This window comes from Lissotriton helveticus, chromosome 11 (genome assembly GCF_964261635.1).
Source record: "Lissotriton helveticus chromosome 11, aLisHel1.1, whole genome shotgun sequence".
Taxonomy (NCBI): Eukaryota; Metazoa; Chordata; class Amphibia; order Caudata; family Salamandridae; genus Lissotriton; species Lissotriton helveticus.
In genome coordinates this window covers 921,355,287-921,372,290 of record NC_136072.1, presented here as the reverse complement: position 1 = coordinate 921,372,290, position 17,004 = coordinate 921,355,287, and the positions used below count along the sequence as shown (strand labels likewise).

Sequence of the window (17,004 nt, the reverse complement as noted above, 5' to 3'; positions counted from 1 at the left end):
GATGTGACTGACTGTGCAAAGCAGTTATGTGCTCTTGACATTCATGTCACCCAACCCAGTTCAGGCGGTAGACTCCCGATTTTGAAAGCGAAAAATGGCTTTCTTTCATTTGAGCCCTCCTAAATTAATCTCTTACAATGTTAGTCAATAAATCCCCCCTATTTTTTTCTCACTATTTTATACATACACCCACTCTCTCATTCATCCCAAACACCATACCACTACTATGTTCCCCAAAATAACCCTTTCTTGAGTCTCTCTTATTCTACCCCTCTTTGCATCTTCTGACACCTCTTTTACTATACCTATCCCCCAAAACAAACCTTTCTAAACTCTTCCCTCTGACTCTTCCCCTCCAAAAACCCTTTTTACTTATCCCTAAGCCTACTGCTATGACCTAAACAAATAAATCTGTCACTCTTCTATCCATCCACTATCCTTTTCAATCAAAATAACAGACTAGCATGTTCACTTCTCTAATTCCATATTCCACTATACTAATTGACCACTAATCCTTTATGAGTTCCAGAATAGCGTGCTACTCGCCAACAAAGCGTTTCAACACCTCATCAGGGTTACAAGTGCTATATAAATGCAAACCGTTTTTCCTTTTTTACCCCTCCCCAACATATCCACCACTCAAATTACTTCATCTTTCACTACACTAATCCTTTATGGGTTCCAGAGTAGCATGCTACTTGCCAGAAAAGCGCTTAAACACCCCCATCAAGGGGAACAGGCGCTATATGAATGCAAACCTTTCTTTCCCTTCCATCCCTCCGCTATCCTTCTCACTCCAAATCACTGACTAATATCCACCACTCAAATTACTTTCATATCTCACCATGCTAATTCACCACTAATACTTTTTGGGTTTCCGGAGTAGCGTGCTACTCGCCAAAACAAGCGCTTCAACACCCCATCAAGGTTTTTAAGCGCTATATAAATACAAACCTTCTTTCCTCTTCTTCCTTCTGCTATTCTTCTGAATCCAAATAACTGACTAACATATCCACCACTTAAAATGTACTTTCATGTTTCACTACATTAATTCAACACTAATCCTCTATTGGTCCCGGAGTAGCGTGCTACTCGTCAAAAAAGCGCTTCGACGCCTCATCAGGGGTAGTAAGCACTACACAAATGCAATTACAATACAATTACAATACAATACAATACATGCCAAGCCTCTCGATTCAGGCATGAGACCACCGTATTCAAGGCTAGTCTCTCGCTTACCGATTTCTGCATTAAAAAACCTGCTTCCTCAGCGAGATACCGCCGACAAAGACTTTTCTTGTGTCATTTGGAGTATGCACTGCTAGTAACCTGCTCCTGCAGGCCAAATAACGGCATTTGTGTCAAGCTCTCTTGGTCTGCCATAGTGCTTTCTTAGTGCTTCTGACAGGTAAGGTGAAAAAACATGTATCTGCATTTCTGATATCCCGTCCTGCAGCAGCACACTTTCAAGTCCCATACTTGACAACAAACCAGTTTCAGGCCTCAACATGGTCAATGGGGGAAATACATTATCCCTATTATTTGCTCAAATCTCCCACTTTCCTCTTCTAAAATGTTGGCATGTATCTAAAATGTTGGCATGTATGCTATCTCTCTCTTTCCTATCTCGAAATGTTGGCATGTATGTCTTGATGGCATAACAAAGACACAGGTATGAAACCAAACACCAAACAAAGACTGACCATAGATAGATGTGTGTGAGGAAACTGAGAACCTGACATCATGGTGCACAAAATGGCTGGGGTGTGGTTTGGACGTCAGTGAAGATGGCAGCGTGAGCCTTCGTCTCTCCCCATGGTGTAGCTCAAGTCTGCACTTTTAACTGTATTCCGCGTGGGTCGATGCCATCCCTGGCAAGAATATAGTGTTGGAATGGATGGGGAAATGTATTAGTGACGTCTGAGGAGTATTGGAGCCTCTAGAAGGGTGCTACCCAGCATGACATAGTCCAGCCTCGCATGGGAACATATGTGACCGCATCGAGCCGTACCTCTACAGGGACTGAGAAAGAGAGATGCAGCGAGCTGAAGATTGCCGGAATCAACCCCCCCATGAATGTCGGGGCAACACTAGACAACTATTGTTGTTGTGCAGGCGGCTACTAAAATACACTCATTCACCGGCAGGAACTTTACTTCTACATTATTCTTTTTCAAGTAAGGCTGCGCGCGCTCAAAATGGCGGGCGTACTGTGAGCTCTTGATAGTTGGGTGTGCCTCTACAGTCCACATAGGCACACAGCACAGCACCGGAATATAACTGTAATTCATACCACATCAAAGCGCGATGGCACAATAGCACAATAGAACAACAGCCCTATAGCAGTATGCTTTGTTAGTGAGTTCACCACAACACTCTCACTTGCCGCAATACTCCAGAGCACAGCAGGCTGGATGTGGCTGGATGTGCTTACAACTGTATAAAGGCACTGAAAGGTAATGCGGCACAAGCAGCAAGCAGCAAATCTATACGATGAGCGACAAGGGGCACATTTGAGCACCTGAGCACTATCTACCACAACGCCTACGCAGACCACTATGTGCCCACACAAAATGGCAACAAGATCGGCAAAATTGTTATAAATCGGCATAATTGTTATATATTTCAACGACGATAGGCAATACGTGGAGCATTTGAAAACCTGAGTGCTATCTCCCCCAACACCTGCACAGCTCGCTCTGTGCCCACACGAAATGGTGGCAAAATTGGCAAAAATTGCAAAATCGGCACAATAGTTACAAATCGTTATAAAATTGTACAACGTGAGGGGCGATCGATCGGCACATTGCAGGGGAAACAATAATAACCTGCATACAATTAGAACTAGGAGTTAATACGCTGCCAACTGTTTTGCAAAATGTTGTTTGTACTGGCAAATGTCTAATAATTGAGTGTTGCCTAACTTCAAAATGGCTGCTATCATAATGAAACATAACCCTAGAATCAAGCTTGCCTGACTTTAAGATGGCCACTACTATAGACAGTTGTTAACATTTCTAGACCAGTTCCTCTTCAAGCCTGTGCTGCCTGTGTTGCTGGGCCTTGCTGCAGAACTGCTTGCTGCGGAGTTGCTGAGTTGCTGCTGAGTTGCACCGGTTACACACAACAGTAGTAAGCAGTGGTTACAGGCAACAGTAGTTAGGCTCACCTAACAGCCTACACCCAACAGCTTAAACAGGCCTCAAAATAAAACAGCATATAGATTACGCTCTATAATCTACGCTCTACATTCCACAAACTGCAAGAAACAAGCTACAAGGGCACAGGCTTCAGGCTACATTCTACAGGCTACAATCTACAGGCTACAATCTGCAAGCAGTCCTCAAGCAGACCAACCTAAGTGGTTAGGAGAACCAGTCCACAGACTACAGGCATCCGGATACAGTCTACAATCTCATGCTCTTTATCACACAAGTTACAAGCCACAAGCTACAAACTACAAACAAGACCGCAAGCCAGCCTACGCAGTCAGGGCAGCCAGGTCAACCAAGACAAACAACGTGGCCAATTAGACACCATGTACTACGTGTACCAGGCGCACTCCATAGCAACAACGAAAAATGCCAAAATGGGCGCCAAAGATACCAAGAACCTCAAAAGACTCAAAGCTGAACCTCCATATCCCGATTCGCCTACAAAAGGTAAATGCGACATTAACGCAACAATGGACACCATATTAAACAAACTGGCAGAGGTTCAGGATCTCGCAAAGTCAACGAAGGAAGAAATCTCCGCAATTAGGCAGGACATTAGAGAAACTAACGTCAGATTATGAGACAGAGCAGAATTAGCCAACTAGAGGACACAGAAAATAAAATATGTAAATCCCTCAAAAACCTGACGACCACAACGGACTCTCTGACGAAACGGCTGTCAGGGCTCGAAGATAGGAATAGAAGAGGGAATCTAAGAATTTTTGGAATACCGGAAGGAGAAGAGGATCACTCTGGTTCATGTATCACCTTCATGGAAAATTGGTTCACGCAGGCGACTAACTTGTCCTCTACCAAGCCTCTGGAATTTGACTGGGCCCATCGGGTCCCAACTAGAATTGCGTCAAACCAGAAAACACCAAGGCCAATTGTTTGCAAGCCTCTCCGCTACCAGCACGTAGAACAGATCCTGGCCTTTATGCGCAAAAACAACCATATCTTATGGAAGAACAACAGAATTTCTATTTCTCAGGACCACAGCACGGAAACGGTAGACACTAGGAAAGGATTCCTAGAACTCCGTCCAAGTCTACGAAATTTGAACTACCAATTTGGTTTTGCAGGTCCAGCAAGTGTAATGATTCAAGGATCTCCACACGTTTTCACTGATCCCCTACAACTAAAAGCATTCCTTGATGGTCCAGATGACCCATCGATGGACACAGGGACCCCGGGATCTTCCTCCAAAGGCTCTTCAGGCCCTTGTGCGCCTTGTCCTAGTTAATGCTAGTTAATGCAAGTTAATGCTAGTTAATGCTCTAATGTGTTGATGTGACTGTTTGATATGGCTGTCTGCATGCTCTTGGGCTAGTTCACATGCCACATGCTAGTCCACATGCTCAGGGGCCCAAGGGCTAGTATTTTCGATCCTTAAACAAGGTTTATTATAAGGTTGACCCGCCTACTTGTATAGGGATACTCCATCAGTAGAACAACAACTAACAACCAACAATAATCTACAATAACCTAATGTAACTGTCCTCTGCTCCTGACCTCAGGTAACCAAGTAAATTGTTTATGTTCAACCGAGTAGATGTCCGTAATTGTCTCGAGTTAGATATTAAAAAATGTTGGATTGTGTCCAAACTTGCCTCATAAGGTGCTACATGGCTAATAAGACTAATAAGGTGTTACACGGCTAATTAGCAATAAATAGCAATATGCATACACTGTGGCACATTACACACATTATGCATTACAATGCTCCATTACAGTGTCCCATAAAACGATTTAACTTCATCCAGTACTCAGTTCTTGTTACTAAATGTTAAAGTGTACTACTCTTAAAGCAACTCCATGGCCCCACGCGTTCAACTCTTATTGGTTGGATACCATGAGAGGGGAGCTCTCTTCCCCTGTCACCATGCCTGTTAAGTACTTTCAGGGTGGAATGGGAGGGTTTGCGGTGAGGGTGGGTAGGGGTAGGGTTCTGGATCTTGTTTTTCTTACCTTACTTTTCACTATGTCCTATCTTATTTGCTGTTTTTGCCATATTTATCTTTTTTACTCAAGTGCCTTGCCTCTTTCCTCAGGTTATGTTTCTTGCAGTGACTGTCGCAGTGCCAGCCCTTCACGTGCAGATAAGACTACTTTGGAAGGTATTACTTTGGTAGACATGCTTTGCGTTCACGATGTTCATGTTGTACCTTCATATCTAAGCTCCAGGTTAAGTTTCCTCAAAACATGGTGCTGCTCTATAGCTCACGGTGCTACCTTATATGCAATATATCTATTAATCTTGTATGTAATGTTCCCCAATGATAACCTTGTTTACAAAAATCATAGCATAGAGAACAACCCTGTAAATGGTATTTATTTATTTATTTATATTTAAATGTGTTTATTGGTAAACATCGCAAACATCGCAATCATGTAAACATGAAAGGACGGCAATTTTGATTTGCACACACAAAATAGATGAACAATCAGTAGATAAAAATAAATATTACATCACATTTGCATCTTCTGTACTTCTATGCATGTCCATTTCCACCGTTGGAGACACCACTGGATTTCCTCGATAATTATTCCAAAGCTACCATTTCCGATCCCACTTTTTCGGGCAACCCCTTGCTAAAAAGACTTCTGTTTCCGCCAGCATGCATCTATCAAGCTCTCTCTTCCATGTGTGGACTCGTGGTATGAGCACTCCATGCAACTGTGCCCACTAAATACTAAATGGGAATAGCATCTCCGCCCACACAGGGAGTAAACATCACATACTACACAAAACGCACAAGCCTTACTCAAGAGTTATGTATAGCAATCTTTTTAATATACAAATGATGCTGCAAAACCCTCCAAGTACTTTAACCCTTAATAACCTCAAGATAGTCTCACTGAACGTCAAGGACTTAAACCACCCTGTCAAAAGAAAGAAGATCCTGGACTACCTTCATAAACAAAAGGGAGATGTTTTCCTACAACAGGAAACGAAGATCGACTCCAAACAGTTTAATACACTTAGAAATGGGTATTACAGTGATGTTGCTGGCTCGCAGGCAACAGGGAAGAAAAACAGTGTCAGGACTTTGGTAGCTAAAAAAATCAAACATAGATATGGTAACAAGCACATCTGACACTAAAGGGAGGTGGATCACAACAAAATTGAGCAAGGACAACACAGTATTTTACATTACTAATATTTACGCACCCAATAGGGATGGTTCGGACTTCTTGGAAGAACTAAGTAAGCAAATTGACACAATTCCAGACAAAGCTATGCACATATTAGCGGGAGATTTTAACCTACCCATGGGCCCGGCTCTTGATAGGCATTCACATTGTCCTTTTCGTGTTAATAACTCCCACAAAGCACTTATAAATCTTTGCACGCGCTTTAACTTGGTTGACACATGGAGGCTACAAAACTCCACAGGAAGAGAAAATACGTTCTACTCATCTCCACATATTTCCTACTCACACATTGATTATCTACTTATCTCAAACAATGCCCTTAACAGGATCGAACAAACCTCAATCGAGCCAAGAGTGATCTCAGATCACTCATCCATTAGCCTATCCATATCTGACCCAAAGCCTTCGAAAAAACAACCTTTCTTTAGACTTAACAATGAAGTCCTAGAAAAAGAATCTCATAGACAAGTCATTGATAGTACGATACAGAAGTATTTCCGAGATAACAAAATAGGAGACACGCCGGATTTGACAAGGTGGTAGGCATTGAAGAGCGTTGTTATAGGATAGATCATTAAAATCAGAACTGCCTTGAATAGGGACACCAACAGTAATCTAGAGAGGCTGGAAAAAGAGCTTGCTATGTTAGAAGAAAAACATGTATTGTCCAGAGAATCCCTGGTCTTGAATGAAATAGTCAAGAAGAAATACGAGTGTAATAGAATAGTCAGTGATAGAGCAGGAATATGGTTCAAAAAAATATTTGTTTGTAAATCGTATTGTATAACAGTGTAAATACATGGATGTACAGTGGTCCTATTTGCTAAAAATGTTTTCATAAAAATTTGAAAAAATAGATATAAAACAGTTGGTATAAATAAAACTACCTGATCACACTAGATAATTGATGGTTTGGCTTATCGAATTCTGTCTAAAACAATGGTGGTGTAGGCATTTTTGTGTTTTTCTCAAAAAACAAAAGAGCATTAGATTATGTGAAACCAACAAAGCAGGGAAGAGCCTAGCCTCATACTTAAAGTTTAAAATGCAAAAGTACACGATTAAAAATCTAATTGACAGTAATGGTATGGCCCACTCTGATCCTGAGAAAATTGCGGTAACCTTTAACGATTTCTATAAAGACCTATATTATAAAAACCAGGATATAGAGAACACAAAAACACAGGAATACTTAGATAAATATATACTTCCTGCCCTCTCCAAGGATGAAAAAAATGAAATAAACAGCCCAATTACTTAATCAGAAATGGAAAATTCAATAAGGGCCCTGAAAGCGGGGAAAGCACGGGGGCCCTGATGGGGTTGGTGCCAAATTCTACAAATGCATCTCCTCTACATTGTCTCCTCCATTGTTAAATCTCTTCACCAAATTCAGTGATTCTGGCTAGAATAATGGGACACCAGCAGAGGCTATTATAGCTGTAATCCCAAAAGAGGGGAAGACCCTATACGCCCTAAAAACTACAGGCCAATATCGCTAATCAACCTAGACTGCAAAATGCATGCCATGATCCTCGCCAAACGCCTTCATTTTTTTTTTACCCAAACTCATTCATCCATCGCAAGTTGTTTTTTTAAAAACAGACTGTCTAGTGAACTACTCGTATCCTCGCTCATGTCCTGGAGAAAGCTAAGCTCACTGACTCACCAACAGTCGCTATCACACTAGACACAGAGAAGGCTTTCGACAAAGTTGACTGGGCTTATTTGGAAGCAACGCTGGACAAATTTAATCTGGGAGAACACTTTAAACGCATGATAATGGCACTATATTTTAACCCCTCAGCCAGAGTGCGAGAGGGAGGATGCCTCTCATCATCCTTCAGATTACATCATGGTACAAGACACGGCTGTCCTCTTTCACCATCTCTATTCCTCCTTGCAATTGAGCCTTTCCTATTCCATTTTAGGAACAATCAATAGATTACATGAATTCGCTTCAACTAATGTACGGTCAAAATTACTGCTTATGCCGACGACGTGTTAGTTGTCTCCGAGAATGCGGAAGCTGCTATTCCCGCACTTATGTCCTCAATCGATGCCTAGAGTATCTGGCTATAGGCTGATTAAAGATAAGACGGAGGTGAAACTCCTGAACAACCTTGGTGGGAAAGAGATTATGATTAACTCTGGTCTCTTATGGCAACTTAAGTGCTTTAAATACCTAGGCTTGGATTTCACGAAAGATCTGGTAACCACCCTTCGGACCAATGAAACTGCCATCTTCAAACAAACCTCTTCGCTAATAGATGGCTTGTCACCAACATTTTTAACATGGTGGGGAAGAGCTGAGACATTAAAAATGATGATTAATCCTCTTGTCAACTATCTAGCCAGCATGCTACCCATGAAGTTTTCAAATGATTTCATATTTAAAATCTATAAACTTTTTAACACGTTTCTGTGACAAGGTAAGAGGCCCAGAATATCTATGAAGAAACTTCAATTACCAAAAGAAAAAGGTGGTCTGGGTCTTCCAAAATTCAGGAACTATCAAACCACGTATTTTGTAAACAGGGATCTAACTGACTACTTCCGCCGTCCGACTACACACCAGTATGGTTGCACATAGAAAGATCGATCATAAACGACATGCCATTGCCCGCTCTCCTCACCATGGATATATCCTCCCTCCCTCACTCAAAATACATTTTGCTCAGTACTAAAAGAGCACTACTACGCCTGGAACACTTCTCCACAATAAAAATTAACAAATCAAACGTATCCTCTCTCTGGTGCAACCCGAGCCTGAAGATTAATGGAGGGATGCTCCATTGGGAGTATTGGTCTAAACACAGGATAAACCTAGTCAAAGACCTCTATGACTGAACTCTTCCCCTGTCTTTCTCCGCACTTCAATCTCGCCACGGGCTGCACTCGATAGACTTTTATAAATATCTAAAACTAAAATCTCTCCTCACGGCGCTCTCAATTAAACCCTCCGACCCGCCAATACTCGCAAAGTTGTCACAGCTGCTAAGGTCAGGACACGCAGTCTCTAAAGTATATAAACTCTTATCACCAAAACCTCGCAAATCTCATAAGAAATGTGAAGGAAAATGGGAGTCAGAGGACAACTCTAGTAATATCCCTTTTGACTGGGATAAGATACATATCACCCCCTTCTCGCATAAAATCTCCCCAATACTGTCACAAACCAAACTGATGTCAATAAACAGGACATATTGGACTCCAGAGAGGATTTTTAAACTTAATCTCAGTGAAAGCCCTACTTGCTGGAACTGCAACTTTAACGTTGGTAACCTGGCCCATATGCTCTTCGAGTGCCCCACACTACAAACATACTGGGATATGATCTATGAGTGCATAGGCAAAACTTTCAAAATAACCCCTGCCAGAGAATTTTCCTATGTTCTACTAGACGCTCTGTATCCTAGGATCACGGACATAAATGACCGTTACTTGTTAGATCTTGTGCTCACTTTAATAACATTGTTTTAAATAAGTGGAAAAACTCCAAAGAAGTCTCATTTAAGATGTGGCAGAATGGTTATACTTCCTAAGAGGCGCAGAGAATCAACACTGCTTTACGACTAGTCTGCCTGATTACGAGACTATTGCTAGGTGCTACAGGTTTCAGAGGGCGGAGCGCGCTGCTCGAATGATTGAGATTTGGCAGCCTGCTTGCTCGAATAAATTGCACTCGTTTTAACTGTTACTTTGTAATTTTTTAAATCACATCGATAAATTGATAGTACTATTTCCTGTGCTTACCTTGCCATTGTACCATAGTTTTAGAGCCGCATTGCTCCCTGTTCCACCGCAGCAAGTGCTGTTTGTTGTGGAGGGACACAGCACGGCATAGAGGAAGGGAGATCCTCACTTCCTGTGGCACACCAGACGCGGCCATCTTTGCGGAGGTTGGCGGTCCAGTTGTTGGACAGGACCCTGCACAGACCTCTATTTAGAGGACATGTGTGAAGACGCAAGCAGAATCAACACTGCTTTATGACTAGTCTGCCTGATTACGAGACTATTGCTAGGTGCTACAGGTTTCAGAGGGCGGAGCGCGCTGCTCGAATGATTGAGATTTGGCAGCCTGCTTGCTCGAATAAATTGCACTCGTTTTAACTGTTACTTCGTGATTTTTTAAATCACATTGATAAATTGATAGTACTATTTCCTGTGCTTACCTGGCCATTGTACCATCGTTTTAGAGCCGCATTGCTCCCCGTTCCACCGCAGCAAGTGCTGTTTGTTGTGGAGGCAGACAGCACAGCATAGAGGAAGGGAGATCCTCACTTCCTGTGGCACACCAGACGCGGCCATCTTTGTGGAGGTTGGCGGTCCAGTTGTTGGTCAGGACCCTGCACAGACCTCTATTTAGTGCACAGATAGTAATGACGCGCAGCGGACGCGCCGATGAAGGTAAGCCCGTCTGTGCCCGTCCATGCACGGGGCCAGAAACGCTGTCAGTTCAGCTAAAATGAGGACTTTCAGCAGGAAGGAGCTGCTATCACTACAGTCTGGCTCTCACTGCTGTAGGCATCAATTGGATGTTGTACTATGGGAGGGACCGGTGAGTTGCTTGAGATGCCAGAAAACCTTCCTGTGGTCACAAATCGGTGCATTTACAGCGGGAAATTTTTTTCTTAAGGGGGGGTTAATTAACTCTAGATCACTGCCCAAACATGCACTACATATTTATGATTTATTAACTGAGGAAAATTTAGACTGTCTTTTTGTAACGGGAACGTGGCTCAAATCATGGTGTACTCCCGACATAGTGCATGCTATGCCACCGGGATACTGTATACAAAGGGCGGACAGAGAAAAAAAATGGGGGGGGGAGGATTGGCCATTATTTACAGGGACTCACTTAATTGTACGGTGGTTGAACTACAAGATCTTAAGGGGGCCGAAGGGATGGGCTTTCTCATCAAGATTAATGACACCTTCACATTTGCTGGTGCCTTAATCTATCGCCCCCCGGGCTCATGTAAGGGCTTCCTTGAGAGTATTAGGGAGGCTGTGAGCACCCTGGCGCTCCGGTAATCCAAGTTTACAATACTAGGGGATGTTAACATACATCTTGATTCTTCCACAGATGTGTCTGCAATTTCTTTTAGGTACACCATGGATGTGTTGGGGCTAACTTTTCTCACCACACAGCCCACTCATTAGGCAGGCCACACTATTGATTGTATTGCTACTAATTTAACTGCTCTCAAGGCCAACGAACCCAGGGTCCAGACTTGGACAGATCATGTGCTGCTACCCTTCACTATATCATTAGAAGGGACTAAGAAATGCAAGCAATCGGGAAAAAGTAATCAGGTTAGACAAGAGGAATGGAAAGCCGCTTTGGGCCATCCGGAATTGGCCAAACTGGCTAGGGATTGTAGGCTCCACTTGATAGGACACCCGGATGTGGATAACAACACCTTTAGGGAATGGATGTCCGAACTTAAAGACAAGGCAGGTCCCATGAGAAGTAGAAATAGATCAGGCCATAAGAGACAATCCGCCCCGTGGTTCGACCAATCGCTTAAAGCGAAACAAGGGGAGGTGCGCAGAGCTGAGCGTAGATGGCGGAAAAAATACCACGCTGAGGAGCGCGGTAAATACACATCAGTTAGGAGCGCATACCATATAATGATCAAACAAGCGAAAAGGAATTTTTATACAGCAGCGATAGAATCGGCTAGGAACAAACAAAAAGCCATTTTTAAGATCGTTGACTGCTTCAATAAGCCCAAAATATTGGTGCAGGAAATCCCGCCCTTGGAGAGTTTCTGTGATACCATCGCAGATTACATCGAGGATAAAATACAGGGCATTACGAAGGACTTTGCAGTCCCTGTGCTAGAATCAGAAGAAGGGAGCCAGAAGGGGAGTCAAGCGATGGATCAGCTAGCGGCTTTCCGTCCAATTAGCATGGAGGAGACACATGGGGCAATATTGGCGACTAAATCTGGGTCTCCATTTGACCCTTGCCCCATTTCGCTCCTACATCGGATTGTAGAAGTAGCTAATCCTGTGATAAATGAAATTGTTAACGCCTCACTGGCTACTGCTAATATTCCCGCTGAGTGGAAATTAGCGGCAGTTAAACCGCTGCAAAAAAAAACAAATGCCCGATCCTACCACGCTGTCCAACCTCCAGCCAATTTCATTGCTCCCCCTACTGTGTAAAATCACAGACTCTTTTGTTAATCAACAGATTACCAAGTTTCTGGAGGACAGTGAGGCTTGGCACTCGAACCAATCTGGTTTCAGAGCACAGCACTCCACTGAGTCAGCGCTCCTATTTACCACCGATACCATCCGTATGGCGCTGGACCAGGGTAAGAAGGCCGTCTTGATACTATTAGATCTGTCAGCGGCCTTCGACACGGTCTCACATGTCATCTTGATTGACCGGCTAATAACATCTGGCATTACTGGGACAGTCCTAGAATGGATTAAGAACTTTCTGAGTGGTAGGAGACAAGTGGTTACTTTGGGCGAATTTTGCTCAAAGGAGAAACCACTTACTATGGGAGTACCGCAAGGGTCCAGTCTGAGCCCGACATTGTTTAATGTCTATACTACCCCTCTGATTAGGCTGATATCATCATTTGGCATTGATGTGGTGGCATATGCCGATGATACCCAACTGATCCTAGTCCTTGATAAAGACACTCAGGACTGGGAAACCAATCTCAAATGTTGCCTGACGGCTACCTTTGAATGGGTGAGGAGAAACCACCTGAAATGTAACACGGGAAAGATTGAGATCATACCGATGGGCCCGAAAAAACGACTTTGTCCCCAGACTATGGTGGCCGGAGAAGGCAGAAATACCGCCTCACACTACAGACTCTGCTCGTAATTTGGGGATTAACTTTGACTCTGATTTGTCCTTCAAGCAACAGGCACTGAAGGTAGCGGGGACATGTTTTGGTATCATCAGGGGATTAAGGAAGTGTTTTGATCTTTTGCCGCTGGAGGCTAGAAAAACGGTAACAGTCGCCCTTGTAACATCAAGGATGGATTACTGTAATAGCCTCTATGCTGGTACTAACAAAGTGGTTACTCATAAACTCCAGATGGTGCAGCATGCAGCAGCCAGACTGGTGCTGAAATGGCCGAAGAGATCATCAGCAACCGCTGCACTAAAAACCCTGCACTGGCTACCCACAATCAAAAGGGTCCTTTTTAAAATACTGGTCATCACCTTTAGAGCTGTTCACTCCTCAGGGCCCAAGTACCTAAGAAAAAAGTTCAACAGGTATTATCCAGCCCGTACCTTGCGGTCTTCAAATGCTAATCTGCTGTCTGTTCCAACTTTCAGACTTAGTACGAGAGGGGGTAAATCTTTACCAGTTCTAGGGTCAAAAGCCTGGAATACTCTTCCTCCTTACCTTCGGGCACTGGAGAGTGAAACTGATTTCAGAAAAGAACTTAAAACTTGGATCTTTAAGCTACAGGACACCATAGCTCGGACTTTAGCGTGAAGGTTGGATTAGTTGACATTAGCAGCCGGACCGCTTTACATCATTGGTCATTCTGTTGGCGCCTAGATGCTCCTTGGAGCGATAGTAGCGCGGTAGAAAAAAAACCCTTACATTACATTACATAACGTTGCACTTCAAGCCTCCCCCTGGCGTACATCACACAGGAAAATGTGAAAATCCCTTGATGCCTTTTCCTTCTCATATGACCCCCGTGAAAACAGGCTCATTTCTACATAATGTAATTTCTAATGTAACTTTTTAAAGTATGCTTTAATTGCAATGATGTCCCTGAACTGTATGATGCTCCTGTACTGTACTGTACTTACTCACTTGCCTAATATATCTATAATGAAGAGTACTTGTATTACCAATTATTACCTTTTAGGTGATACCTATGCTTGGCAAACCACCTGTACATAACTGCGTTGTCATTGCAGTCACCATGGCAAGGCACTTGAGGAACATATTTGTTTATTATTATTATTTACTCTGTATTCTTTGTTTTTTATTATTATTATTTACCTTGTATTCTTTGTATTCCTTTATTTATTTGTAATTTTGTATTATTACAATTGTTCTGATTTATAAAAATGTAATAAAAATGGTTTGAAATAAAAAAAAATGCACAAAATGGCTGAACACGTGTGGAGCAGAAATCACACATGGTTCACTTAGTACCTTGCTTTGCAAACACTCATGAATATTGACAATACACATACAGCGTGTACACTTTGATGTTTGGTTTATGGTATTAAATTCAGAAGTCGTTTCCACATATAAATGATATGTTAGCAACAATATATAAAGTGTGCATTCTGCCATTAGAAGTACCTTGTATCACTGGTGCAGTTCAAGTTCCCTCCAAGTGTGCTGAGGAAACCATTTTCCGTGCACGCTTTTGCCCCATGCAAACAGTAGATAGTTGGAGGAAAAAAGCGGCAGTTGCTCGGTGTAGGTTGACAAAACACTGTCAGCCAGCCAGCAAGGAAATCGATTGGCCTCCATTTCGGTAGTCTTGGAGTGCGACGGGTTCCTCACACCACATTGCCACAATCAGTGCACCGGCTGCTCTGTTGACAGGCACGTCTTAATCAGGTGACTCATTTCTGAACTGAACAAGTATCCCTCCGCAGAGACTACTTTATTCCCAAAAAGGGCTGCCCTGTAGCGCAACAGGCAAAGGCCTCAAGTCGCTCTCACCTGTGTTTTATTTCGTTGCGCAGTTGTTGACGGTTGTCGCGCGAGAATTTATCTCAGAAAGCAGCGGTTGAGTAGGGGGCTGGGGCGGCAGTGAGGAATTACCAAGACGCGGCCCCTCGAGAAGAGTGTTTTCCCTTCCTTGCCGCTCCGGCGTTCGTGTTTCTTCAGGATACAAATGGCAGCCGTCAGCTCTCGGTGCAGCGGTCGGCCGCTAGACGCCCTACCATTATTGATGAATGTCTGTGTGTTGAATGGTTACACTCCAGGCGTACAGCACCGCAGTAAGTGTATATTTTGTGTGTAATTTATAGGGATACTTTGCGCGTGTGGGAGAGCTCCGGAGTGTGTGTGTTTTGCTAATTCTGAGGTACGTAGCATTAACTGTTGAATTAACCTATACACGAAAGTTGATTTCTACGACGCTTTATTCATTAAAGTAGCATTCTGTGAAGGCGCCAACACTTCCACTCTTGACGGCAGGCGGACATCAACTCCTACGTAGCAAACATTTTAAATGCCACTGTACTCGTGCTACTAATGACGCTGCAAATACATTCCATACTATGCGTCAAAGAAGGAATACCAAGGAGACACAACACGTCTCCTTCCTTAAATAATTACTGACTAAACATTAATATAAATAACGTTAATAGTGTTCTACATAGTGAGTTCTTACACAGGACGTATCCATAACAAAGTTATAAATAGTAAATTCATACTTGGGAAATAACATCCTATCATGAAATATAGACTCACAATATATACACGCAACGTAATCCTTCACTTAAGCAGGAGGCTTAATTTCTCGTTGAGACAAACAATTACACAATGGTCCTGATGTTGTTTGATCTAACCCTTTTCCTAAATTAGGCACAACCTTATTGCTTAGGCCTTCTCTCTGACTACCTTCACTCTCAACAATGTTGTTTTTCTCCACTTCCAATCCATTCTTCAGCTGATGTGTGTCCAACCAAATATAATCTCTCTCTTTAACCTCTTCCAACATCATCTTCTTATTCTCTTTACACCTTACAAATCTACTCATGTTCTACACACGACCACCACTCAATCTGTCAGAGTTAGCAAATATTTGATCCTGTTCCAATGGTTCTGAATATTTGTGCTTTTAAGATTTGTTTTTTTATACTTTAAATGGTAATTTTAACATGCAGCATTCTCCTTTCTTCAACTAAACATCTACTAGCTCCACTTTTTTTATCTTTATATTCCTTTTACTTCTCTTGTGCTTTCTGAATGTTCTTCACAACTTTAGGTGACCAATGCTATAATCGCGAATTTACCATTCAACTCTTGTTACCATTCATGAAAGGTATTCTTCCTCTCCTTATGGTGAAAGGACTATAACCTGTGGCAGTAGGGGTAGTGCAATACATCCAAACATTTTCCTTACATTTGCCTTTTAATTTAAATCTTATATCTAGCCATTTGCAAAGATTCTTTGACCACACGGTTGAACCTTTCCACTTCACCATTCCCACTAGTATGATAAATTGAAGTCAATGTATGTTCCATGCTGTTACGTCTGAGAAAATTCTCCATTTAACCAATTTTACACTGCACACCATTGCCTCTAATGCTATGATTACATAAGGTAATCCCCATTACTCTTAGTCCTACTCGTCCTCGACCCAGTCATCACTCATGAGGTATTCCACACGACAGGAAACAAAACAGGAAACACTTTTAGACTCCACCCACCCTCCTGTCAGGTGCTATAACACACCTCACCACCAGAAGCAAATCCTGATGTACCAAGCACCAAAGGCCTGGAAAGGGAGGGCGGGCGGGTCGTATGACTGGGTCGAGGACGAGTAGGACTAAGAGTAATGGGGATTACCTTATGTAATCATAGCATTACCTCTACGTCCCTCGTCCTCGACCCAGTCATCACTCATGAGGCATACCAAAGTAACCCCACAAAGGCCTTTAGC

General features: G+C 42.8%; 1 protein-coding gene and 1 long non-coding RNA gene across 11 annotated transcripts in view; one reads left to right on the top strand and one right to left on the bottom strand.

Moving 5' to 3' along the window:
• The window catches only part of LOC144792274 (uncharacterized), a 53,104-nt gene extending 38,285 nt beyond the window's left edge, over positions 1-14,819 (bottom strand). Inside the window, exon 1 of the long non-coding RNA XR_013602528.1 lies at positions 14,684-14,819. This is a non-coding gene — a long non-coding RNA (uncharacterized LOC144792274). The remainder of the gene's footprint in view (positions 1-14,683) is intronic.
• LOC144792272 (uncharacterized) overlaps positions 14,813-17,004 on the top strand; it is a 328,885-nt gene continuing 326,693 nt past the window's right edge. For 5 of the 10 annotated variants that reach the window (XR_013602526.1, XR_013602527.1, XM_078667203.1 and 2 more), the window contains exon 1: positions 15,205-15,333. Coding sequence is in view for 4 of the 10 variants with exons in the window: in XM_078667196.1 (XP_078523322.1) it covers positions 15,228-15,333 (106 nt within the window). In the remaining 6 variants the exon portion in view is untranslated. Of the gene's footprint in view, positions 14,948-15,203; positions 15,334-17,004 lie in introns of those variants that run through there. The other 5 variants (XM_078667196.1, XM_078667200.1, XM_078667198.1 and 2 more) reach the window with 4 other exon arrangements.